The sequence below is a fragment of the Solea solea genome, chromosome 1 (genome assembly GCF_958295425.1).
Source record: "Solea solea chromosome 1, fSolSol10.1, whole genome shotgun sequence".
Classification (NCBI taxonomy): Eukaryota; Metazoa; Chordata; class Actinopteri; order Pleuronectiformes; family Soleidae; genus Solea; species Solea solea.
In genome coordinates, this window is record NC_081134.1 from 37,585,651 (window position 1) to 37,613,556 (window position 27,906).

Genomic DNA, 27,906 nt, shown 5'->3' on the forward strand with positions numbered 1-27,906 from the left:
GTCCTAGGTCAACACATGAATGTTGTACCGACACATATTGACCTCTTGTAACCTTAAGCTTGAAGAAAATCGTGTTGCATTATATATTTTTATTGAATTAATGTCCAGCCCTTGGGATGGATGGATGGATGGATGGATGATATTCTGTCTCTGCTTTCTTTATGGAGCTCTGTGATCATAATATTGAGGGAAATATTCAAACCAAAGAGCGCGGAAGCATTTTTGGGGCACATTTGTGATGAATTAAACCTCTATTTGTTGTTGTTTTTTTGTTTTTTTTAACACAGTGCCAGGGTCATCACTTCATTTCCAGCAACGAGATGCGTGATTTCTCAAACACAAGTGGTTGCTCGATGATTCTGAAGAAAAGCCAAAGAACTGAATCTGTTGTCTTGCTATTGAAAGTCAGAAAACCCCTTTGATGCCTTGTCTAGGGGAACAGGAAGTTGCTGCTGTGAATGAGTACTGGCACAGACGTGTATTAACGCTTGGCCCGCGTTGTGGGAAAGTACTTTTCACTCGTCGCAGTAAGACATTTAGCTTGGAACCCGAGAAACTAGAGACACCACTTCCTGTGTAGCTACGTGCTGTGATTTATTTCACGCATTGACAGACGACTCTTCAGCATCAGCATCTGCATCCTTTGTGAAATGGGCCTGTCATTTGTTTTCTCATGGCAGTCACCCTCCAGCTGCTGTCAAAAGGAAACAGATGCACACATACACACACGCACACAAGCACACAAATGACTTTGGTATAGTGATAAACAAGTGGATGAGAAGTGAGACAGAAGAATTGCAACTTCTCCAAGGAGGTTATGTTTTCATCAGCGTGGGTTTATCTGTAAGTGTGTCCTTCTCTATAAGCAACTTCCTCTCTACAGTTTTTTTGACGTATCAATCTGAAATTTGTATGATGGGTAGGTGATCACCCAAGTTTGTTCACATTAATTTTTGGTAGGAAACTAACCACAGATGATGTCACAAATTATCTGTTTTCAAGAAATACCACGTCTCTTACAAGGGGCAAAACCGTAAAGAATCATATCTCCAGCAAAACCCAAGATTTGAACGAAATTTGGTACGTGTATGCAAATTTAACATGATTTAGTGCAATTTCACAAGTTCATTTCTCGGCGACATAAAATCTTATGGATCCAGTGGATCAAAAAGTAAAACTTAAAGTAAATCTTAAAGCCTTAAACAGTTCACAGTGCTCTTGTTTTTGTCGTATTTTCCCTCCGCCTCCTTTTTCTGCACCAATAGATAAAAAAGCTTGAGTGTACAACTGCACCTGATTTAAAAAAAAAAAAAGAAAAAAAAAAAAACCCAAACCAAGTTTAAGTCAGGCCAAGCTGTGGCTTGAAGAGTTTCACTGAAAACAACAACGGTTAACTGGTTAGTGACCACTTTCTTTCTCTACTACTGTCTCACTTCACGTACGCGACATTTACGACAGACTAAGAAACGGCTGAATAGAGAACGTTCACAAAGCGACAGAACTGTGCAAAAGACATAGGCAGCCATTAGATATATTGTTTTGACAATGCTTGAATTGTTGGTAAAAACCTGTGTTTTTCTTGCTATTTCATGTTAAATATCAGTTTGTGAAAGAAATGAAATGAAAGGATTTGACAAAGCTGGTGGTGGCCTTGAGACATTTGCACAGTATTCATTGTGCACATTCGAAACGAACAACTGAAGGATGCATCTTTACCCGTATTGTACTTTCCTAACATTTAATCAGTGCAGAGAATCAGTTCATAGGCTATTTCTTATCTTCGAATTTGTATTGATGCAGCAGCAACTTCTGGTGGCACAAAAACAATGAGAGCAGTGACAAATATTGCAACTGAGAGTCTAATCGAGTGTAAATGCAAGGAGTAAATAGACCAAAAAAAACATATATATATAAAGTGCTAAAAATTATGTCGTAAAACACAGAACACACACGTTAAGGGCTTTGACCCTCGTTCACTTCACTTTTCATCTAAACCAAAGGTTTGAAATATGCCATGAAAAATATCTGACGTTGCAAACCTATGTTTATGTCTCAGAACTCACTCATCGTGTGGTGTGAGTCAGAATGAATGCGTTTTTCAACCTAGATTCTAACGACTTACTGTAATTGTCATCCCACGCTACATTACTTTTCCCTTTGATCTAGGGTCAGTGATGACAAGATGTATAGTGAAAAAAAAAGGAAAAAAAGACAGACGTTGCTTATAGTTGTTGTATTTCTCTGCAGCACTTCAGCAACAACGTCATGCACTCATGCACTCATGCAGTGGTTCTCAAACGCAAATTTTCTCAAGCTTATGACAAAGCTTACAGCTCATTATTTAGTGAAAGGAATGAAACCTATATAAACAATCTGAAAAATAAAGATTTGGATCCATTCAATAATTCGTAACAAGCAAATTTTGCATCAAATGAGTCTCACAACCGAAGTGAGACTGAATAGACTAAAGGCATAAATCCTAATTCAGGATTAGTAACTTTAATATTGGGCGGTGTTTGTGCTGTTTTAAGTCAGTGTTTTAGGTGTCAGAGCAGCCTGCGACTAATCATATTTTACATATTTTTGTAAAAGTGTGCTTTAAGTTTATGATGTAATCGATAAAAAAATTAAAATTAAAATTTTACAATAACCACAAATGTATTTGGTAACAGCTTTTATTTCCTCGTACTTTGCACAATGCACACATCTAAGTGTAATATTCTGTAGGGCTGATGTATCACACTCTACAAGAGCATTACTTCATGAACATCATGTATATTATATTCATTTTTATTTTTCACTCACAGCATAACAGAAAGTACACAGAAGTTACCAGACAAAATATTCTGTATACTTCCCTTCATTTAGGGAAGTAGGGAATTTAATCTAGGTCACTATTAATGTCATTGGATACACAAGAGCAGAGAGAGAAATGTTGTATATTTCCAATGATCAGACTTTCACAGAATGTCAGATCATTGGAAATATCTTTTTGTCTGACGCAATGAAATGTTTAGTGGAAAAACAAAATGAAAGCGATGCCTTTAAACCATTGAGGAAGCATTACTCTAATAACAAACTATAAACTATCTTAGGGTTTGCTTGAACGACAATACAGAGACAAATGACTAAAATCAAGATAATACCGAGAACCAATAACCCAGTCTTTTAATGCTAAACATCACTGACATCCACCTGATAATAGATCAGAGTGCAAAGCTGTAGACGGTGCGAAAAATGGACAAGGCCTCTTCAAACAGGGACATGGTAGCATTTGCATAGAGCAGTGACGGACGTCCGCTTCATATGGAGACGCAGAAAACAAGCACAGAAGAAAAATCATGATCAGTTCATCTCTCTGTAATCGTCTTGATTAACCGATTCCCAAATCTAATGATGTCACTGTCGTATGTTTTGATTTGTCCACAAACAAATCTGTTCTTACTATATCATTTGTGTGTTCATATGGGTTTACTCTCAACCTTCCCGCTCTTGAACCCTGGATCTACTAAAAAAAAATAAAAAGATGCCACATGAAGCACAATTTCCTCACGGAAAATGCTTTTTTTCTGTGTCTCTTCCGTGTCTTAAGTGTTTTATCGTCGTTGGTCCTCCCCTACAGCCCGAAAAACACGTGCTCGAGCCGATGTTCTGGGACGAGACTCATTCGCTGGGCTCGTATCTGAAACGCACAATGGGATAAATGTGACGTTAGATGGAAATTTTGACGGTGAAGCCAGGAGGTTAAAGTAAGGGAAAGGTTAAAGGTAAAGGGAGGCACTAATGCAACTTGTAAGAGCTGCTTCTCTCATGGAGTCCACTTTTATTGATTTGCAGCACACGCTGCATCTGGACAAGTGATTGTCCTTGGGCTCTTGGTCAAAATCAGTGTTTGCAATTTTCTTTGGTGAGCCAGAGCTCTAGGAATTTGCATTTCCAAGGCATCACGTCATTTGCTCTCTCTTGGCTTACATGGTTCTGCATGGAATCTCACGTCGACGGTGGAGAGAGACGGTGGACAGTGTCCACAACACCGCTACAAGGTAACGACATGGCGTCCTGTGTCGGCCTAGTCTACGTACATCAAGCAATGCAGGGCGTATAAAACAGCAGGTTCTTGCACAAAAGTCAAGCACTTTCAATGGCCCATGACAACAGGAAAAATAATAAATGAATAATGTTTGGAGTTGACAGTGTTTTCTCCTCATTGACAAAAGCTCACCTCTGCAACCGTTTCCTAATTTCTTTGATCTGCTCATTTTTCTTGGTCAGGATTTCCTTCATGTTGCGGTACGCTGCAGTCTGCTGGAACTTCTTGTCCAACTCCTAAACAACGTACACAGAAAATAATGGTATGAAAGCAGTCTGCTCTGTCGAAAAATTGAAATGTAGTAGAATGGTTTAACCGAGCATTGCACTATTTAAAATGTAAGTTCATGGAAATATGTAAAAACTAGTCCTGGAAATAAACATATATACTTCATTTTGTTGTCACCACGACCAGAGGAGTAAGTGTAAATAAGTGTCAGCATAAAAACGTTTTTTTCTTTGTATATTAATCAGTCAATTGGAGACACGCCTAAATAAATAAAGGGATACATATCAAAATGAACTCCAAATGTCAGTCCTGGCAAAGGAATTCTTCAATGTGCACATGTTGACTTTCATTCTCAGGAACTGACATCATCACCATTACTGTGTGGGTGTGGTTTGATCAGACTTGGCCATGGCAACATAAACAACAAACCGAACCCTTCAACCACTAAAAAAGAACTTTGTGTGACATCATCCTTAATAAGAGACATAAAATTGAAAGATGGAAGTACTCAAAGCAACTGTTTTCACTTCAGCATCACAGTCAGAAAACATGTTTCCCCTGGGGCATTTAACTTGAGGCGATCGTTCGTGTCATGACTGAGTCGAGACCACAGTCCGTGTACCTTCTCTGCCAAGGACAGCTGCTCCTGCACTCGGAGCAGCTCGTGCTTGGCAGACACCAGGGTCTCCTGAAGGTCCTTCTGGGACGCAGCGTTGGCACTGAGCGACCTTTCGTAGTCGTCTTTCAGAGACGCCACTGTGTCCTCCAGACTGTTGATCTCCTGGGATTGAGCAGCAAGCTTGAAGCAAAGACAAACAACACAGTGGATTAATATGAGACACATGCACAAATAGTGCTCTGTTCACTGTCGTGTGCACAATAAAAAAAAAACACAGCTGTTTAAACCAGTCATTCCCAGAGAAGGGGGTTGGGAGCCCTAAATGGGTCAGAATAGAGATTTCTTGATCTGCTAAAAACATTTGGGTTCACAGGGCGGTGTTGCCTCACAGCAAGAAGGTCACCGGTTCAAATACTGATTCAACTGAGGGCCTTTCAGTGAGTGCGTTTCACTCCAGATAATCCGGTTTCCCTCACAGTCCAGAAACATGCAGATTAGGTTAAGGTTAGGTTAATCTATTTCCCACATTATTTATATTTAAGATTTATTAAACAACACCCGTAAAATTAAATGTTGAATGTATTTATTAAATATACAATTTCTCTTCAAAACGTGTCATTTTCAAATTCAAAATAATAGTATCAGGTGTTGCAGAAATGGCTGTAAAACATACTACAAATGCAGTAATGAAAGCGATTTTATGCAATTTATATGTTAAAAAGTTTAAAACGGTTTGGGAAACTAATGGTGCTAGTGGTTTTGAATGTGTTATAAACTCGTCTACAGCTTTTTGGTCTATTGTGACAGGTGTTACTATGACGACTGTGTTTTTTTCCCCTCTTCAGTCATTATTTACTTTTTGCTTCAGGCACAGACAGAAGTACAACTTAGATACAAGTTATAGATTTAAAAAAAGAAAAGAAAAAGGGAATCTATCTATGTTAAAGTGAATGTTTGTCCTCTCATCTACACTCTCATCAGCTAGATACGTACCATTTCAGATCCAAGTGAGCACAAAGAAGCACAATGACAGACAGTGTTGAGATGTTAAATAAATATTATGGAGTGAAAATAGTAAAATGGAAATGGAAAAACTCAACACAGACGTTACTTGTACGTACCTGCTGTTCACCTTGCACCTTCTGCAGATCCTTCAAAGCTCTCTCTGCCCTGGTTTTCTCATCTAGTGCACTCATGGCCTGAGGGGGGGGGGAATAATGTAAATAAGTTGACCTGGATATGGTGCGTGGTCTGCTTTTACTAAAAAAAAAAATTGATATGTGACTTTTTTGTATACCTGTGATTCTATGGAACGCAGCCTTGCTTTCAGTTTGTTGTTCTCCTCCTGTAGTCTCGCTATCTCCTGAGGAAATATTGAGCAGAGATTCTGCATGAGCGCGTGAATCTCATCATGATGATGATGATGCGATGTCCTGAAATGAATCGGTACATGAAAAGTTGCTTTACCTTGTTGAGAAGTTCAGAAACCCCACCTTCATTCAACGGCGCTAACTTGGGTTTGCTTATTTCCTGGTTAATCTGGTAAACAAGGTAAAAACTTAGTAAAACACACACACACACACGTCACTAATATGTTATGATGACAATACAAATCTGTTTTTGTTTTAAATCAGTAAATTGAGTAAAAAAAAAAACTGCAAAAATCCATGTTTTTAATGATTTGTGGCTATGTTTAAGGTATATCAGTTGATTTCCAGTATGTGGGACGGGCATGTTCCTGCCGTCTGCGCTTATTCAATCACTGCTGTGCGCGAGTGTCTGACTTTTCCTACCTACGCCCGCCTGCACCTGTGCGACAATAAAAAAGTTCTACCACTACATCTAGGGGACGTCGAGTGCCCTAACCCTAACCCGTGAGAGAGTGCTGCATTACAAAGTCGGTTTGTTTTTCCTTTAATCACACGCGTAAAAACCCACACATGTCGACCACAGAGGAGTGTTACTTCAGGCTTCAGATCAAGGGCAGCTGGCCTGACATACAAAACGGCGTTGACTGTACAGGCGTGCTGCGCTGCTCTCAGGTTACCGAGCTTCATGTGGGTGGATATGCACTTCTTTGAACACATGATTAATGACAGCTCTGGCACTGGTGATGTTTTAAGGTCGACACATGACCGAGCTGCACTCGATACTCACCTTATCCGCGGATTTAAAGTCAGTCTTCTCAAATTCAGCCACTTGTTCTAACAGCTCTCTGTGTGAAAAGAGGCGAGCAAAGAAAAGGGAAGGGAAGAACATAAAAGAAAGTAAAGGCTGTGAAATTCTCGGCAGGTGTTTGTTTTATCTTTGTTGTTCTTTTGTGGCACGGACAAAAATGGGTAATACTTTACATTAGAGTACAGTAAAAGCATGGTAACCATTTTGTTATAAAGATGTAATATTGTCTTTTTGTAATGTACTTTACAGCAATAGGAATTGCAATAGTGTTACCAAAAATTTTTAAAAACACAAGCCAATCACACTATCTTTGAAATATCACAAATCCAGTCATGCAAATTTAGAAATAATCAGCATTTTTAAAGCCTCTCATTTTGCATAAAAAGCCCAGATAAATGTCGACAGATGTTAACTTGCTCAGTAAAGTAAAGTTAAGTTAAAGTAAAACTAAGATTCTCTAAGCATCACTGAACAGATTGACGTGACTGACTGTCCGTCGCTTTGCACAAACTGTCATCTTCCCAAGTATTTAGCGGTTGTGAATGTTTGGCAACATAAATAAAACACCCTTGTTTTTGATGGCAGTTTAACACTTGCTAAAAGACATAGGCCTGTGGTGAACAGAGCAGCTCTCTAAATAGCTTAAATGTGGTTTTTAAGATGCAGTGTAGCACACGTAGACTGTGACATGAGGCGTATCCTCACGTTAGACACCGTATCTATCTGTCACGTAGGGCTGAGCCCTGCAAAAAACAAACAAAAAAAGATCTTTGAGGCCCCATCATCCACCCACCACATGCGAATTGCAAACAAAAATGACAGAAGGCTCCAGAGGTCAAAAGTTCACCTCAATGTCACATGTACTGTGGCGTTCCACAGGGTTCAAAAATGGTTCTTTACTTTTAAGAAGTCAAATGTAGATGTTTGTAAATGTTTTGTCCTTTTTGTTTGAGTAAGCAAGGCTTGTGCTGAATTATAATCTGTGACGTCAATCTCTTCTTCTTCTAATAACAATAATAATAATAATAATTCCCAATTATTATTGCATTGCGTCGCACGGTGCTGCCCTACGCAGGACAGAAAACATGTTCCTGTCCGGTAAGAGGAGGACACGTTGCATTTGACTTCCAAATATGAACATCAAAGTCAATATTATACACAACTCAGTACAACCTTATTTTTCACATACACGTTCCTTTAAACTGTTAATTATTGTTATCTTAAATAAAATAACACCTGTTCTCTGAGGCCTGGCTGTATTTGCATAACATAACACTGAGTGCTACTTTGCCGAAAATGGATCAAGAATCTAGCGAAGATGCTGAAAGGACTTCTAAGGTACTGGTGTCACACGTACATGCACATACTTAGACATAATGTCATCACGTGTGTTCATAACGTGTATATAATGATACCCATTCTCGTTTGAATATTTGCCACTACCACCAAGATCTGCACATAATGACTATGTGAATATTAAAATCGTCAAAAAATCATCACCAAAACATATTGTGATTTAGCTAAGATTAAGGATTAAACGCGTCAAATTATGATTTTCATATATGGTATAGACTTTATTCAGCAGAAGAAGACAATGTCTTACTGGTGGATTTTTAACACCATTAGGGATTATTAAGAAAAGATGTGATATGTTGTAAATTTGGTTGATCTGACCATAAAAAGTCGTGAAAATATAGGTTTTAAGCTCCAGTACTGAGGAGGAAAAGGTTTACGGTTCAAAGTAGGGCTGCAACGATTATTTGACTGCTAAATGAACCGTCATCTATTTTGATAATCGATTAATCAGTTTGAGAGTTTTTTTTTTTCAATAACTAAAACAAGCCCTCGGATTTTTCCGCTTCTTAAATGTGAATATTTTTCTTTACTCCTTAATGCAAATAAATCATTCTTTGATGCTGAATAACTGAATACCTTTGGTTTGTGGACAAAAAAAGCCCTCATTCAAAGTAATATGAAGGTGAGCTGTAAGTTAAGAGGCCGAACCCAGTCCTTTACACTAATGTAACATCTAATCAAGAATTTGGAGGTGCCGAGTTTTCAGTTTGACCTACATTATACTGAAAGGTTATTATGGTATTATTCATTAATAACTATAACTCTGCCTCTTGTATCTTCACATCATCTTCCAAGTGTGGGGGGGGATCTTTTCGTTTTTTTGCTCACCTATTCTCCAGTTCTGATATATCGCTCTGCAGTCGAAGGTAAAACTTCTCAGCCTGGGAGAAAAGCTGCCTGAGCAGCAGCACATTGGTGTGGGCTGTGTTGATGAGCTCCATCTCCACCTCCCCACGCACCACAGCCTGCAGCCCGTCCAGCATCTCCCTCACCTCGTCCACTGTGAAGGTTTCATCCACGAGCCTTCACACAAAAACACACAAGCACACACGCAGGAACCCAGTACTTGGCTGTTGAGAGCATTTCTAGCAAAAATACTATACAGATATTCCGTGGTATTATTCATTGAATATTTGAAAACCCTACACTCCAGTGGAAGTAACGCAGGGTTCACTTCATGTTGACTTTAGAGGAGCAGCTTCAAGATGCATTCAAGAAACCTTGTACATGTCAGTGTTTGCTGCTGCTGCCACCTTGTGATAATAGCTGCACCACCAATAAGGTAGTGATTGGAGTAGAAAGAGTTTTCATAAATGCGGTCATTGATACAACATTTGTTTTGAGGCTTTTAATATACAGTGGATTGTCACAGTCACTAATCAACATTTTATAACCAAGTCAATACATGGAATACTCGTGCCCATCCCTTGTTGAAAGTATGCGTCTTAAAAGTCCAGTGTGTAAAGTTTAAGTGAAATTATCTTTATTTGGTGGAAACTGGAGATAAAATAGTTATCCTTAATACTAGTGTAATAAGTGTATAATCTCATGATTGTATAAAATGTTGATTTTCATTAACCCCAGAAAAAGCCTTTTACATATAATATCAGGAGCTCGATCGGTTCCATTTTAACCAACCATGTTTATACAATAGCCCACAATGGACAAACTAAATAATCTTTTGAGTTTTAATGCTAAGTGAAGGCAACATAGGTTCTCCAACACACTTGGAAGGAGAGGGGTAGGTGAGGAATATTCAGCTGCCTCCTACCACCTCACCAATTGTTGCTTTACTCTACACACTGTACCTTTAGGTGATTTACAATTGTATTTACATACCAAACAATGATACCAGAAACTGAAGTATGAACAATTACCTGCTGTCTTTGAGTTCCTCGAAGCACGAATCAATAGTCTTGAGCCTCAGGACCCTCTTTGAACGTGCAAATCGCATGTAATTGATGACCTCATTCTGATGGTGTTCGTTGAACCCAAATTCAGCCTATGTGGAGCATTAAAAATGTTATGAACAATTTAATTACACTGTAACGTCAGACTATTGGTTAAATGTGCTGCTGCCAGTCATATTAACATACAATTAGGCATTAAATTAGGCTTTCCTACAACAAATAAAGGTCACAATGTCAGTATAAAACAAATACAAGTGGAGAAAACAGTATTGTGGCCCTCAGGGAGATTTTTACAGCAAGCAAAACTAGCTGATCTGCTAACGCGAAGAGGATTTTCATATAAGGCAGGGCCTGTTCACAAGAGCTAACAAACACATACACACACACGCACACATTACTGTGTATAACTTTATTGGACCATGAATTTCGCAAGGCAGTGCTAAATATGTAGCATGCTAACAGGTGGCCGGACATAGACGGTAGATAACAGCATTAGCAACTACTCACCATGGTGGCTGTGCAGCTAACGTCAACCTAACTAAGTTAGCTAGCTCGCAGTCTGTGCTGGTGCGACGGAAAACGGGTGATTGAACCTTCACTCGAGGCCACGATGCGGAATCGCAACAAACTAAATGTGATTATATAGAGACGAACGTCTAAACAATCTCAAAGTTGAACTCGTTAAAACGCTGCCGTTATACGGAGGTTAGTTCATAGCTCTAAGATTATCTGTTAGCCAGCCTAGCTACACCGCTTGTGTCTAAACTGAGAATGCCTTGGCAACGGAGAATAGCGTCATCACCTTGGTTACGAGAGGTGCGTTCAATTGCACTATGTACAAAATAAAACAACAACCGTATGTAGGTCATTTGTTGGCTACACTGTGGTAATAACAATGTTATTAGTTTTATGTAGATGTTTAAAAGTGTAAATGAAACATTAAAAAGTAGTAAATACTGTGCATAACATGCAGGTTTTCTTGGTCAAATTGCTGTGCAACTTTAATGTATATTTCAAGGAGATTATTTCCTAAAAGTGTTTTAACATTGTCTTGTAGGTATTCGCTATTTATTTCACATCTTAGATCTATGGTTCTCAAACTGTGGTACGAGTACCACCAGTGGTACTTGAGCTTCCTCTGGTGGTATAGAACAGAAATACTGTTCTACTGACTATACCAGGGTGATGTGATTGGAGTAGAGCTGAGGACTGATGTGTATAGAAAATTAAACAAATAAGAAAAAAAAACATCATTAGATAAAACACAGGCTGAAGTTCTTAAACCCATAATAATGAAGTACAAAAAATGGGTAATATACTAATGTAAATCAGAATCACAATAATTTATTAATCCCCGGGGGGAAATTGATAAAGTGAACGCAATTATGAAATCAGAATATAAAATTGTATTATAGAAATTATGTTTCTAATAAAATATATATTTGCCTGTATGTAACACCTAAATTATTAGTCTTAAACTGTTGCCAGAATAAGATAGTTAATGTTCTCTCCCACTGAGTATTCAATTTATGTGGGCTTCATATAAATTAACCCTATCATATATTCATTATGGCATAATTCTTCCAAAGAGGGCACTAAACAAATGACCTCTTAACAAATTGAGGTTGGATATTTCCAAAGAAAACAAGATGACACACAATCTATGCCTTTCTCAGTATGTTTTGTTGTACTACTTTATTCTCCTGAAACTATTTTTGTTATTGATCATGCAGCATCCATAAAGCTAAACAGATAAGTCATTAAAATCATTGCAGAGCCTTTATTGGCACAATGGCCATTTCGCAATCATCCGCTCATGTGGGTCCATGTGAGCTGGATAGAATCTTCATAGAGATAATGTCGCAATGCTTCCTTATTCCCTCTGACTGAAGCTTGAAGGACATTATTATCCATCTTGTGTGTTAAGCTCCTAAGAGGGAAGAAGGAAACTCTTTTCCCTCCTCATGTCTCTCTAGCTGTAATTAAATTAGACTAACGGGCAGCACATGGTTGGTCAGCTCATCAGATGCCTCATAATGTGACCACTCTAGCTGTCCCGCTCAACTTCACTGTGCAACATCAGTCAGTTACAGAGGCCAAGATGTTTCCCCTTTACCTTCAGTCACGGTGAGTCACCTGGAATTTGATATGTAAAGGGACTAGAAATCACTGCTTTCAGTTTGTGGGGGTTTTTTTGAGACGCACTTCTTTTGGTGTTACTATAATTTCACTCTTGTGACCGATCCAAAAGTATTCGTTGTTGATGTTCAACAGCCAGAAACTAAAACAAACTTTTAAAGAAGTAGAATTGTAGATCATTTATTTGCATAGGGATGCTCATAAACAAAAATGGAACAGAAACAAGTAAAGATGTATAAACAATAAAACTATTCTTCAGAGTGACAAACATTGATAAACACATTTGTACATTGTTAGTTAGTTAGGACTGAGCAAAGTAGAAGTTATACATGGTGTCTGTGTGTTCTTTTGTTACCTCTTTAGGAGCTTTTCTGTCATAAACACTGACCTTGTCAGGACCAGTCGTCCACATGGAGACCAAAACCTGGTCCTAATGAGGCATAACCTCATTTCTGAAGAACTGGTTAAGTTTAGGACTAAGATTTGAATTTTAGTTTGGTTAGGTTAAGGTTAGGGTTAGGCATTAACTGGTTATGGTTAAGGTTTCCAAATGAAAGAAAAACAATAGCTGTGCAAACTTGTGTGTGTGTGTCTAGTCTCAGTCTTTCATTATGGCGCTTACTTTGTGTAGAGTACTGTAAAATACTGCACTTAAATTACTACTGCAGTAAAGACAACTGTCACTAGAGGGCGCAATAGTCACATTAACAGATAGCAAGATAGCATAAGTGCATCAACCTTCAGATGTAAAACCTCAGGCTCCTTATATCAAGATGCTAGAAGTGTACAATTTAAAAACAAAACAAAAAACCCTTTAAATAATGAAAATGGATAGGAGTACATCATCACACTACTACTACTACTAATACTAATAATAATGATAATATACATTAGGTTATTGTTAGGTTAAATTAGGTTAAAACTTTATTTATTTCAAAATTATTTAATTTAATGTAAAATGATATGCATATGTGTGTGTGTTTATTACAGTTGTCCATATGTTATTATTTATTATTACTCAATTTTTTTATTTCATCACATCACAAAACACTTTAACTTTGAAATTCTGTTAAATATCATTTTAAATATCGTTGATTTTAAGCTAATTTCCCCACATAGTTGAACATTTTTTCACATCACCAGCGCCCCCATGACCAGACTGGACGCTCCCTGATCGGTTTCGGCTTCATTCATTAATGTAAACGCAGATAAAAGTGATACAATAACTGATCTCGGGTCAGGTACCTCGGCAATTCCGCGTACGGACAAAACCAATCAGCTGACAGCCGCATGACAGCAGGCCTCGCGCATGCGCAGCAGCTGAGTTTAGGAAGCAGGAATATGGCAGCGTCCTGAACGCTGTCGGGGGGGCAGTACGGCGAAAACTGAGCACTTCATCATCATAGTGGGAGAAGTGAGAAGCAGCGGCCGCACTCAGAGGAGGGTGGGGGGCTGAGGGACGCCTACGAATAACACCCTTTATCGAACTGACAGGTAAACGCACACGTTAGCACCTGCCACTCGCTCTCTTCCATGTTTGCTTGACTGAGCCCCGCTGCTAATACGACTTAGCTTCGCTTCTCCACAACCCGAGTGATGTGCTAGTTAGCTGATAGCATTTGGCTAACCAAACATTAGCCTGCACCCCTTTATTTCTGCGTTTGGCAAACAAACACCGATAACACATGCATCTGCTGCTATCTGAGGTTCAGATAAGATGGGGCGGTAGTCTCGGCAGCATTAAAACAGAGCTGTCGTGCTTGTTTTTAGTCTCATTGTACATCGCGTAGGCCTGCTGCAATGAAGCAGAGTTTGGCTAGTTACTTGAGAGCCAGGTAACGTTTATGCTGCTTGTCATGGGTTTGGTTGACATATTGGGAGCTAGCCTTGTATATATTCAGGTGTAGTTAATCTTTTGTTTTTGTAATTGTATTGATTTTAGCTGTATAGCTGAATGCATGTGTTGATTAATTAGGAAAGTGTATATCAAATTTGCAGTGAGTGTGTTAATGCATTTTTATGTGAAGCTTCAGGGTTAAGGTTCCTGTCTTGGTGAAGAGATTGCTTCATATAGTTGGCTAATGAAGAGAGAAGGCATTGCAACAGAGAAAGTGTTAAACAAGGAAACCACATTGCAGAAATGAGGAGGATTTGGATAATTTGATTCTGATGTATCGGGTGCCTTTATTTTTTCAGTTGACCTCATTGTATTTATTATTTTGTGAATGTTTAGGTGTGGTAGTGGCTTTGTGTTCAACACAAATTTAACTGAAGATATAATGATGTCATAGCACATGACAGTTTAACCTTTGTACCTGTTGGTATTCTGTTCTTTAGGGAAACAGCTGATCCAGCAGCTATAAGAAATCAGGAACATACATAAGATTTTTATATGAAATTATACATTTCTGACAAAATAATGTTTGCACAGCGTTGATAATGAGTTATGACATGCACTGTGCAGTTGTTTTAGGCCATGATAAGATTTGTTGTTTGTTCCAATGAACATACAGTATAATTATTTCTCCATCACATGTCCAGAAAATATGAACAATAGCATGACTCAGGCTTGATAAATGTTCTTGGTACATCATTTCAAACCGTCAATGATCACATAATTTGACAGACTTAAAAACAACAAAGCTGGTGATGCCCTGTACAATGGATACCCTGTAAAAAAATGCCTTTTGTTGCAATTTATCAGTTTTTCAGTCTTGTTAACAGTGCTGTTTGGTTGTACACAAGAGCCACAACACATTATAACAGCTTAACACAAATGGCAACAAGTTATGCATTGTTATACCTTAAAAAGTTGTGAAAACTGTGGTAATACACTAATGTTAGGTTTACTTTCCAAACTCAGCCTTTGAATTATTTGCTATTGATCTGCATACAGGCAGGAAGTGCTAGGAGGGGTGATCACATGACCCAGTCCTGGAAGCCGCCTTTTTTTTTTAACAGCCAGCACAATAATCTACTAAAAACGTCACCGCTTTCTATGGCAGCAGCAAATATCATTATCTGTGCTTTCATATTGCTCCTTTCACCAGCAACCAGTATTGCGGCACCAAAGACTAGTCTGTATTTGTGTCTTGTTCTCTTTAAACACCAGACACTTGTCCTCTTGATGAATGGTGCATTCCATCATGTGAACCTATTTTTCTGCTCCCTGCCTCATTTTGGTTATTAAATGGAGAGGAAGGAAAACTGGAGTCAGACTTTTCCAGGATCCTGGAAGAGTGCTGACACAGGTTCCCCTTGTCACAGTGCAGCTGAAAGCAAATCACTGCAGTAATGACAGGAGAGGCATTTTTTCTCTCCCTGTTGTCCGCTAAAGTCTGGGCACTGGTTTGTCTTTTTCGCATTTGTCTCTGATTAGTTTGAACCAAACTGTCACAAAGTATCACAGTTATTAATCATCTATAAGCTTTGTGTTGTGACCTAATGGGAAGGAAGCTCCTCAGACAGATGCCTTACTGGAAAATTACAATGATTTTTCATTCAAATTAGTCACCAGCTCTCTTTGTCTAAAGTGGATCAATAAGCCACGCAGGCTTTGCACTTTATTGACAGTAGCCCACTGTTGTGTTTTTTTTTTCCTGCCAATGATATCAGCATTGAGTGGAAGACCTTTAGTTCCTCTCTGGTCTTGCTAAACATACTCTATCCCAGGTGTGAGATGAGTGGAGATACCAAAAAGGGGAGGGTTGTAATAAATTGCAAGTCCAGAAACTGCATTGATGCTATGGCTTGTAGCCGAGGTAATGAGAGTGAAGAATGAGTGGAATCAGCTCTGTTAGTTCTGTTGCTGTGGGAGTGTCTGGTGGGAGTCTCTTCATCTGACCTGCAAAATGTTGAATGACGGTGTGAAGTGTGTAGCAGTATGGTGCCATGTGTTATATAAACTTTTGGACTTGTAAAAGTCAAGGTGCATATATGTCATATGTTAACTAACCTAGATCCTTTCCTGAAGTGTAACAAAATATAAACCATTTTCCCATATAATGCTCAAAACGTATTTCACTTTTTTATTTTCTGAACATTTGCTGTATGTTGTTAAGGCTCTTTTATTTTATTTTTTTTATCTCTCTGTGTTTAGGTCTTTTGAAAAGATGAATGTCGTCAAAGAAAACAAGGACCTGGCCTGTTTCTACACAACCAAACACTCCTGGAGGGGAAAGTAAGACACACATTTTTAAGCCTCAATGATAGGATTTCAAGGCTGATATCATTGTCCTTTTTCACATCTGTGTATTAGTTTACAAGACAATACAAACCTCACCTCTTGTCTTCATCACCTTGTAAAGGAGGTTTGGGAAACTCATGAAAATCTGACTCAGTGCTTCCATTGTATTGACTTCCTTATCTCAGCTTAGGATAGCAGGCCTTTTGAACACTGGTCAGCAGTTGTATGAGCAGCTGCAAAATATCTCCTCAAGAAACAGATATGGAGAGTAAATACAACAATGAGTGATGAGGAAATCTATATACTGATGTCCATAAATTATAGAGAAACACACTCACATTTATTCACACAACTGTAGGGATATTCTTCCCCCTTCTTCTTAGTATTATTTTTATTAAATTATGTAAAAATGCCAGTAGCAAGCTATGTTTTAAATGAATTAGCCTATTACAGTGTATTATATTTTGAATAGGATTAATAAATCTTTTGAGTGAAAACCAAAATTCAGTGGGTGGCTGAAGATCAGTTTACTAGATTATTTTATGATGATTAAACAAACATAACAATGTACCAATAAGGCAACTTTTCAGATTTGAAGCTAACAAAAACATACGCTGTGAAACATAGAAAACACAATGCAGAACTCCGTTGTTCTACCGATGTTGGTACCGTTTTCTTCTTGTTTGACTAAATTGGTGGTTCACACACTCAGAAAGATAAGTTATATGATTTTGTTTTTGTTAATGAATAATTTTCAACTTAACAAGTTATGTTTGTTAAATTATTTAAAACTTGTTTTTTTGCATGACAATTAAAATCTACACACATGAATCTTTAAGGTTGGGAAAATTCTGGAAAATTATTAAAAAAAAATGTCTTGTGACCAATCAGTGGGTCCTGATCCAGTCTGAGAACCCTTGTTGTATCATATTAGAATGAAGCCAACGCACTGTATCTTTAGTTGGTCAAATGTAATGCATATTATATAACTGAATTCTATTTGTGTATAAGATGCCCATTTGTTTTCTTATTACAGATCATAGATAACTGTTTATATATTTATTATATTATATACTTAAGTCAATGTAGACCTAAATCTAGACTGAACTACTTAGTCCTCAAACCTAATAGAATGAACAAGCTCCAGTTGGAGCAGTGAGCCAGTGGGATCATATTACCAATACCTGCTCTCTAAATGGCCCCATTAAGGCCTTCCATTGACTTCGGTAACTTAACCAGGGCTGTAGAGCATTAGCCACCACTCGAGCTTCATCCTACTAATGCCTCTTGAAGTGTCCAGCAGAGATGAGTGTTGATGTGTATGTGACAGACTGTGTGGAGGCTGATGCTGTATCCTGAACAACGCAGTAAACCCACATTGGTGGTTTGTCTAAATTATTCCATGTGTGTCAGCTGACTTGGTTGCAAGACCCGTGTCCTCCTCCTGCACCTCACATGGGTTGAACATTTGGTCTGCTAATTGTCTTAGCTATCATAAAATCCTAAATTAACATTCCAATATATTTTGACTGAGCAATGAGTGCTGCATTGGGTCCCTAAACATCAGTAAAAATCAGGTGGCTCATCAGAAATAAAAAAAATGCACAGTGACGACTGTCCTTACAAGGCAGAGTCCATAAAGTAGAAGTGGCAGTCCAAAGGAAAGGCTTCAATTCTGATCCACTATATTTTTTTTCAGCGGAGGTGCTGTTGTGTCGCTGTACATTTAGATGTGATGCTGACAAAATAGTCAATAGTTTTATAAAATGTAACAATTTTTCTCCTCTTCAATTAATTCAATATAAAAATAATTTCTTACACACTGCACCCTGGGCACTGGAATGTGTTGGTTTTTGATCTTTTAAGTTTTTCATGAATTAAAGATATTTTTTTATTTTTCGGTTCCGAGTGCCTTGCACTTCCACTTAAACTTTTATTTATGGACTCTCTCTTCTGATGGGAAGGACAGTCATCACTGAGAATTTTGAATAGACTATATTTTGACAGAGGAAGAGAAAGACGAGGGAGCACGTGCATAGAACTTGCATAGAGAAATGAAAATGAAACCTTGATGTTTATGAATGCCTGTCTGCATGTAGAGACTGTTTTTTGACAGAAGCCTCATATGAATGGGTCATATCATGCTTTTCTCCCACTAGCTGAGTAATTCATGTCCTTGTGTAAAGACATACTTTGGTCAAATGCATTTTAATATGTTTGCTCTGTCTGAATCATCTGCATTTCTGCACTTGTTGAAATCCCACAGAGTTTTAAAAGGCCAACAGGAAGGAGTTATGTCAAGATTTCCTCATTGAGCTTGTTTCATACCAAACTTGGAAACCGTGGGCTTCTTTTGTCTACTCTTGGTTGTAAATTATGAATGCTAACTGGCCTACTTGACAGTTTGGTCATGGGTTTTATAGGTATGCAGCGTGGTAAATGGTGTTCAAGAATTTGTGAGAAATTTGTGTCCATTATTTAATTAAGTGGACTAAAAATCAGACAGACAAATCTGACATTTCTGGTCATCTGTTTTGCAGCAAATTCAATGGATTGTTTTCTTTTTAATAAGGTGTCGTAGATTCCACTACACTCTCTCATGTCCTTTTGACATGTCTAAAACAAGTGCTTCTTTATTCCACACACTTTATGGTAGCATCGTATGTAATAAGATCTCTCAGTGTTTAGTTACACTCAGGTCTTGTGTAAAAATTGCTTTTTCAGCAACATTTAAACCTACAGTAAGCTTTAAGTGTTGAAGATTGTGTCCAATTTTAGTGTGGGAGCAGGATCTTTCCGTTTCTCCCTGTGCTTGTGATCTTTTTTGATTCAAGTCTTGTGACTCTTATTTGTAGAGTCTATTAGACTTTGACGTAATGAGTAACATTTCTGTGATTTTATACTGATGTCTCATGTTGAGTTTGTAAACACAAGCAAAACACTGAAATGACACCAAAGTAAAGAATTGTTTTCTTTTTTAAAACATGATAATGAATGCCTTTGTATGGCTGCCTTTGCTTGGCTTCCTTTTATGGTCCAGGGAACAAGAAATACTCAAGCTGTATTTTTAATCAGCCGCTTTATTCACCATTGTGTAGTATTTATTTTGCATTTGTTTCACTCTCTGTTTTTGTTCGGTCTACATTTGACGATTATGCAGCAGACGGTGTTTTTTTTATATTTGTTTATTGTTAAAATAACCTGTTGTGTTGTGAGAAATTTAGTTTTAGTTACCCACATAAGTCTAATTCTTATCAATGGCATTGAAAGAGGAGAGGCAGTTGAGATTTAGACCAATACAGGAAGTTGCTTAATGTGATATTATGAAACGTTGCAAGCGGAAGGAAAAGACATGCTGTAGTGTACAGTATTCCTGAATGAAAAGTAAAGTGATTTCATCACAAGCTCTAAGCACATATGCAAAGGTTGTTTTACTTAATGCAAAGCACCCTTTAAAACATAATTTGTTGTTTTGCACCTCATATTTGATAAAGGGAACCTAATGCCAACAATTTGTAAACATAAACAGCAGTAGAAGAGTAGAGGAATTTTAGTTGTTTTTTGTTACCTTTTATTCCAGTTCTTTTTGCAATTCAGCATAAAAGTCATGTCTGCTCTATGATGGATTACCTGCTGTCAGTATTGCACATCAGTTTTTATGGAAGTTTGTAGTGCTGCAAAGAAAAAAAAAAGCGTTCATAAATTATTTATCTATCGATTATTTGGTCCAAAAAAGTTAGAAAACGTCAAAAACTGTTGACCAGTGGTTCCCCAATGTCAAAATGATGATTTCAAACGTCTTGTTTTGGTTTTAATGATTTCTTTGTGATACCAAACAAACTCAGAAAATATTCACATTTAAAACGCCAACAAATGTGAGAATTTATATCACTCAAACTATTCAATCGATTACCAAAATAGTTGATTAATTTTGTAATCAATTAATTATCGATTAATCCTTGCAGCCAGAGAAATCTAGCTGTAATGTCAAGTATGTGATTTGTTATAGATGGGTTATAGAATGCAAAACGATGGTTATTTAAATTCCTTTCACATTTTAATATATATATACTAATATACTCTCATCTCATCCCTCAATTTTGCTTGAAGGGGTGACACCATTTTAGCTTACATATCTGTAGACAAAGGTCCATCTACTCATTTGTTTTGCTTCTTACTACAAAGCAATTGTATTTTTTGGTTATTTTTCAAAGGTATGGTCTTTGTGATCATCTGAATGCTGTTACACTTGCTTTTGTTAGGCTGCTTCCTTTTAAGATGTTTAATATGATGGCAACACATAATCTATGTGTGCAAGAGATAAAATAGGTTGTTAGCACAGTCTTTTCTATAATCTGTACACTGCTATAGTAACTTGCTTTGTTATCAAGGTGTTAAATTGTCATTACAGACGCCTACGAATATAGAATTGGGGGTGAAAAAAAAATCGACCTACAGTGAATGAATAATTGACAAGGTTTGAGCTGACACCCAAATTAACCCTGCCACTTAGCACCAAGGTCAAAATGTGTATGGACTTGCTCGGAGAGCGATCGGCATCAGTTGTGGTCTCATACTTTGCTGCCCAAGATGGCATAACCGCGGAAAGAGAAGGTCAGTGACAGAAAAGAAAGAGGATACTGTCTAAAAATGACACAGCATTTGTATAATTGAGGAGAAGGAAGGGGACTAACTGTACCGTTAGTTTGGATGTGATATCCCACTTGGGCCTTGCCTCAGGCTTCTGCTTGTCTGTTTGTGTGTTTCTCATGTGCAAATACGAATGCTAAAGTTAGTGTCGACCAGTGTGAGCAAGTAATTGCATTGCACGAGAGGCATTCCTGATATTGAGTAAAACAGCACTGGGCCGCTTCACGCCGCTTCACGCCGCTTCACATGTGTTCATAATAATCATTCATTTCACTGAATATTGCATGCTATTGACCTACACTGATGTAAAAGTATGCTATAAAGACATTTTTCCAGAAATAAAATTGGAACTACATTATGAACGGTCACCAGGAGAGGAGAAGGAGCAGGATAATTCCGTGCAAGCCTCCCATTGTGCTTATGTGACATCAGCGAGGAAGTGAGTGGGCACAGGTGTGATACTAAATATAAGCATGATGGCGTATAATGTGTCGTGAACACAAAAAATATAGCCCATACAAAAAAAACTTGCTCCGTCTTGCATATCAGAAAGTTCATTAATTTTTTTTTTTTACTGGTGACCATCTATTGAGAGCAGGAAACGATGCTGTTAACTTGTCAGATTAATATAAACCAATCTCTGATTTCCCAATTAATGGAAATGTTCAAATAAATGGACATGAATGAAAGAGGTGGACATAACCTGTGGGCATATCCTGCACGTAGGGCATTGTTTGTGTTGCTAGGCAACAGTCAAGTCAGTCCGGTTGAGGAACTTTTTTGGAGGCGTGGACCCATATAACTTGATTCATAGTAGTAATTTGTAGAACTGTTGATAAAAACAATACACTCGACTTGCTCTCCCTTTGGGGTGATGACCCCTAAATTTGACTTGCTTCTACTTTGCATTGTTTTGGTACATTCACAGTTGTTTGAATGTTATCATCCCCATACCAGACCTGACTTCTTAACGTTATCCTAATGAGGATGTACGAGACAGAAAGAAGTTGAGTCAGCATGTTCATTGTGCAGTGGAGGTGCTAAAAGAACAGGCTGTACAAGGATGACAATACGCATAACGTTCCACCACTCTGTCATTTAACACCTTAGCTTCAATTTTAACTAAAAAAAAACTCTCCAAACATTACATACATATATATTTTTATATATTACATATTCTTTTACAAACAAAACTAATTTTGAAGTTGAAACACCAAGCAGAATGATTTAAATCTGCTGGAACCTAACATTCAGAAAGATGTGCAAAGTGGAATTTCACACTTGTTTCCTGTTATGTGAAAGAAAACCCACTCCCATAACACTGAGTTTGTGTGTGTCATTTCAATGTCAGGGATTGACACTAAAATAACACACAAATGAATAAATAGCTCCCTCTCCATGTTAGGACGACCCCACTTTATTCTGTTTTAAAAACATTTAATAGCCTGGTGTGTCTGTAGTTGGATGTGTCAATGTTGTTTTTTATATAGCTGTTCTTTTTAATTTTATCATGTTTCTGGTTTTTTTTATGAACACTAGTTCACTTGCGTACATATAAAGCTAGATTGGATTGGACTCATCGCAGAACTGCTATCATATAATAAGTTTGCTGTTGTCTCACTGGTCTGTCATTTTATCAGTGAGAGAGACTGAATATGATTAGTACAGAGAAAACGTGGCGAATATCCGGATCTAAACTGGAAGTGCTCTCAATGAAAGGGTTACTGCAAGAATTCAGGGCTTCCTGTTTTCCTGTCATTTGTCATTTCCACACCAACTCATCTTTTCTTTTCGCAATCTTTTCTCATCCTGTTTTTTTTTTTTTTTTTTTTCTTACTCGTACGTGCCTCTTCTCAGCTATTGACTGGACATTTGGGGAAATTATCATGATAATGCTTGATGGTTGACATCATCAGGTAACTGAGCTCCAGTGTATGTCGCCTGCTCTTGTCATTATTAACTTTACCTAAGAGGAGGAATAAATAAAACTCCTCCAGTTAGTTTTAGCAGATCTTAGATAAACCACACAACACACTCTGTTTCCCACGTCCCCTGCTGATATGAAGTGACTTGTTATGCTGTTGTAGGTGTTTATGTGGAATAAACAGATTTTCTGACTCATCCCGTCTCTTGTGTTCCAGGTATAAGCGAGTCTTCTCTGTGGGCACGTATGGCATTACCACTTACAACCCAACCACACTAGAAGTAACCAATCAGGTCAGTATGTAAACAGTGGAAGCAGAACGCCGGTGTTATTCAGGAGCTTCATCTTCACTGTAGCTCTCGGCAACAGATTTCTGTTGAATGAGCTGTTATTGGCTCCATTTAAAATCCAGTAACAATCTATGTGATGTATCTTTTGTGAAAAGCCGAGAAACAGTGTTTTAACTAATTTTGCTCATTCATTAAAATGCTTAGCTCTTAGCACTGCAGTGAATGTGCAACACTTGGCTTTTCACAGTTTTACGCTGATGAGGAATGTGTGATAATCAGTAATGAACCCATTCCTTAGTCAAAACAGAGACATTTAATAATGTGTTATGTTAATTGAATGTTGTATGTTATTGTTGTTAGAGAGACAAGCGTGATCTATAATCTGTAGCTCAACAAAACCTAGCGATTCATGGAAAATGTTTTCAATTTATGCTCCAGCAGATGAGTTCAGCTGTGTCTGTGTCATCACACACGTCCAGATGGCTATTCAATCACCAGTTTACATTGTAGCATCCTGATTGGTACTGTCAGCTCTTTTGTTATGATAATAATGGGTTTCAATCAACTTGTTGATATAATTTAGGAGATGATCTTGAATTTCCTTTTACTGAGAGCACAACATGAGTGGGACAAGCAAATGTGGTCAATGTGATGTTGAACCAATAAAGTGAGAACCTGGGAGAATATGTTTCAACAGTTGAAGATGAATTGTCTTCATGGATACAGACTGTGATATAATATCTTGTCCAATTCTGGCACTATTTACAAGTACAAGTGTTTTTACAAGGGCTTTTATGCATTATCCATGTTTATTTATGTGACGTCATCTGTGCTGCTGTGTTCACCAGTGGCCTTATGGAGACATCTGCGGCATCGGTCCAGTCGGAAAAGGTCAGGGAACAGAGTTCAGCCTCACATTCCGGAAAGGCAGCGGCAAGAAGTCGGAAACGCTCAAGTTCTCGACAGAGCATCGGACGGAGCTGCTCACAGAAGCACTGGTGAGGAAAAACAGTCCCAGCTGCACCACTTCACCACCATCGTTCAGTCGGACTAATCTGTTTCATAAAATATATCACAGAATCCCAGATGTGGTGTTTGGTGTCATTGCACATTCTTACTTTCTCACATTGTCATGGCAACACATTTTGCTCTGCTGGGTATAAAGCAGTCGCTTCATGTACAGTGCTCTGTTTGCAGTGCTTGCAAATCACAGGCCCTTTGACTCACACGCTGTGTTCACTACATGTGTGAATCAGCAGATTAAGAAATAAGCTCATTATCCCGAGGTGTTTCAATACACCCTACAGGATGAGTGTTAACAAGTGTTACACTTCAGTAATTAAACAAACAGTTTGTGTCAGTATTTACTTTAAATTCAATACCTTTCTTTCTTTTTTTTTTCCTTATAGAGATTCAGAACAGAGTTTTCAGAGGGAAAGATAACTGGCAGGGTAAGTACTGTGATCTTTAAAAATGAAAGTAATGAGTCATCGATTTGAGTTGACGTGTAACTGAGTGGCATCTCGCAACATTTGTGCTCTCCAACAGCGTTATAACTGCTTCAAGCACCACTGGAGTGACACGCGAAAGCCTGTGAGTTTAGAAGTGACCCCGGGTGGCATCGACCAGATTGACCCCCACACAAACAGAGTAGTATGTTCCTATGACTATCGGAATGTAGAGGGCTTCGTCGAGCTCTCCGATTACCAGGGAGGGTTCTGCATCATCTATGGAGGCTTCAGCAGACTGGTATGTAATTAATGAGTGCATGAGTGTGTATTTTTGCGTATGTGCGTCAGTGCAGTTTTATGTGATGTCTAAGCAAAAGTTAAGATTTTACCCCATGTGCCGTCCTTTTCTCTCAGCATCTGTTTGCCTCGGAGCACCGAGAGGAAATCATCCGCACCGCCATAGAGCATGCTGGCAATTTTATTGGCATCACACTACGGGTGAGGAAAGAGGCTCTGACCTTTGAGGATTTCGTGACGGACAGGTTGGGGAAGTACAGCTCGGATGATAGCATCACCTCGCTGGCTGAGTTCGTAGTACAGAAGATCACGTCTCGCCACCCGGTCAGAACACATTGATTTTTTTTTCTCTGTCTCAGTGCAATATGGTTGTAATTCTTAGAGTTGGAGCTGGGAATCTAACAGTAGATCATTAATGTCATGTCTGTTAAAGAATGTACCACGATGTCTTGTGCCAACATATTTGTAATTGGATGGATGGACTGAGTTAATATTTAATCAGCAACTGAATTAGTATCTTTTCCCTTTGCTTATTTCTGCTTTTAAATTGTAAGTTAAATTGTTAGCATTGTTAGTTACATGCTTTCTGTTTCTTCCAGGAACCAGTTAGGCGTATTCTGGCACTGACAGAGACATGTCTAGTGGAAAGAGACCCTGCTTCATACAACATAGTTACCATCAAACCCTTTGGAGAGGTAAACACACGTAAACTTTAGTGACATCAAGTGATAAACATGTGAAGTTAATACTTGAAACCTTTTCCTCCTCTCCAGTTGTTCTCATGTGAAAGTAGATGTTACTACACTGCTTGTCTTTCTTTCATTATGTATTAATTGCGTTCTCTGTATGTTTTCTCTCTTTTATTGACCCCCCCAGGTATTTGCTCTCATTTGTGACGTAGACAACCCCCAGGTCTTTACAGTTGAATTCATCAGGGGCCAGATCAGGAAATTCTCCTCCACAGAAAGGTACACAGATGAAACGCATATGTCTTTGATATGATTGTGTTTGTTAACAATTTTTTTTGGCAAATGTTTGCCTTAGTTTGTTTACCTTTTTTTCCCTGTACTATGTAAATAGTATTCAAGTTGTCTGCAGCATAGCATTGACACGTGTACACACACCTTCGCTGTCCCTCAGCACATCAGTGTAACACATTTAAATACATTTGCATGTACTCCTGTGTGTGCAGGGACTCCCTGTTAGCCAGCCTCCTTGATGGAGTGCGTGCGTCAGGCAACCGGGACGTTTGCGTCAAGATGGCTCCCACGCAACGAGGGCAGCGATGGGGCCTACTGAGCATGCCTGTTGATGAGGAGGTGGAGAGTTTGCATCTGAAATTCCTGGCAGCGCCACCTAGTGAGTCAGACCCCTTAACCTCCATGAAGCTGATTTCATTAATGTTGATGTCAAATGACAAAGGTATCAGTTTGCTCAGTACTTTTAGTTTGTAGTGTAATTAAGTCATAATTTACATTCCCATCAGGCTCCGCTTTGTTGTGTTTTGTTGTAAATAGTATTTGACAGTGTACTAGTACACTAAGATTAAGCAAGGTAAACATCACTCTTGCCAAACATCAAGGTAATAGATTGCTAATTGTGACCATTGTTATTATGCCAACACATGTAGTTCTGTGCAAAAGTCTGAGGGCACGACAAGTTAAGTTGGTCTTGTATATTAGTGCTTTCAATGAGTCAAAACTTGTAGTGCTCACTGCTCAGGCATACATTTTGTGTAATAGAGCTTTTTTACAGCAGATATTTATTGACATGAGATAGTAGAAGAAAGAAAATAATTTTTACATTAATTAGGGTTTCACTTCAGTGTTAAGAGAGCCAGGGTCATGATACTGCTCAAGTGTAAGAGTGGGGTTCACTAAATACTCCTCACATAAACCTTTTGTTTTCTGAAAAAAAATTATTTTAAATCTGTGTTCATGTTTTGTGTATTTTCTGGCTGTGTTCCAATAAGATCCTAGAGAAATACTATGTGCTGTATGGTCAGCACAGCATTGCTAAAACATCAACTATAATTCTCATAAAGTCTCAAAGTCCCTAACCCTAACCCTGAGTAACCATGGAATTAGAGCTGGTATTCTAAACTAAGCTTATCAGAAGATAAATGGCTCTTAAATATTTGAAAAATCCAGATGGTTGTTTAACGACTTGTTTATCTTCTAAAATAAATAATCTGGGAATTCTGGAAATGCCTCACAAACAGGAGATAACTTGTTGTTCGGCTTTCTGTCTTTGATTTTTCAAGATCACTTTCTGCACCTTGAAAAAATTGGTCATACATTTATTCTGTGTGTAAGCACAGCCTCACACAGCTGCTTACATGGTTGTAGACTCAAAGTCCTGTCAAAACATTTCAGGTGATGTATATTCCTCTGGTAATTTGTTCCATTCCTTCCTTTGCTCAGATGGAAACTTTGCAGATGCCGTGTTCAGATTCAACGCCAACATATCCTACAGTGGAGTGCTGCACGCGGTAACCCAAGATGTGAGTCTTCAGCTCCTGTGTGATCTGTCTACACATCTGCCCAGTCTGGATCCATTCATACATCTCTCTCTCTCTCTCTCTCTCT

The 27,906-nt window shown here is 38.3% G+C and overlaps 2 protein-coding genes across 6 annotated transcripts in view; one reads left to right on the top strand and one right to left on the bottom strand.

Moving 5' to 3' along the window:
• Nucleotides 1-2,657: 2,657 nt before the first annotated feature.
• lztfl1 (leucine zipper transcription factor-like 1) lies at nt 2,658-11,151 on the bottom strand. 2 transcript variants are annotated; one of them, XM_058650659.1, is made up of 10 exons: nt 10,889-11,151; nt 10,349-10,473; nt 9,300-9,494; nt 7,095-7,152; nt 6,405-6,476; nt 6,235-6,300; nt 6,059-6,136; nt 4,941-5,099; nt 4,223-4,326; nt 2,658-3,682 (listed from the first exon to the last, which is right to left on the bottom strand). In XM_058650659.1, the coding sequence occupies exons 1-10, from the start codon at nt 10,889-10,891 to the stop codon at nt 3,664-3,666; spliced, it is 879 nt and encodes a 292-aa protein (XP_058506642.1). In that variant the 5' UTR covers nt 10,892-11,151; the 3' UTR covers nt 2,658-3,663. The 2 variants fall into 2 exon arrangements, with proteins under 2 accessions (XP_058506642.1, XP_058506635.1); XM_058650652.1 differs by having other exon boundaries at nt 4,941-5,117.
• Nucleotides 11,152-13,861: 2,710 nt separating this feature from the next.
• Nucleotides 13,862-27,906, top strand: part of LOC131459884 (dnaJ homolog subfamily C member 13) — a 30,589-nt gene continuing 16,544 nt past the window's right edge. For 2 of the 4 annotated variants that reach the window (XM_058630024.1, XM_058630033.1), the window contains exons 1-11: nt 14,322-14,355; nt 16,620-16,700; nt 23,498-23,573; nt 24,419-24,568; nt 24,980-25,021; nt 25,119-25,319; nt 25,436-25,642; nt 25,918-26,013; nt 26,195-26,286; nt 26,511-26,677; nt 27,742-27,821. In XM_058630024.1, coding sequence (XP_058486007.1) covers nt 16,633-16,700; nt 23,498-23,573; nt 24,419-24,568; nt 24,980-25,021; nt 25,119-25,319; nt 25,436-25,642; nt 25,918-26,013; nt 26,195-26,286; nt 26,511-26,677; nt 27,742-27,821 — 1,179 coding nt within the window. In that variant the 5' untranslated portion in view covers nt 14,322-14,355; nt 16,620-16,632. Of the gene's footprint in view, nt 14,015-14,320; nt 14,356-16,619; nt 16,701-23,497; nt 23,574-24,418; nt 24,569-24,979; nt 25,022-25,118; nt 25,320-25,435; nt 25,643-25,917; nt 26,014-26,194; nt 26,287-26,510; nt 26,678-27,741; nt 27,822-27,906 lie in introns of those variants that run through there. The other 2 variants (XM_058630046.1, XM_058630039.1) reach the window with 2 other exon arrangements.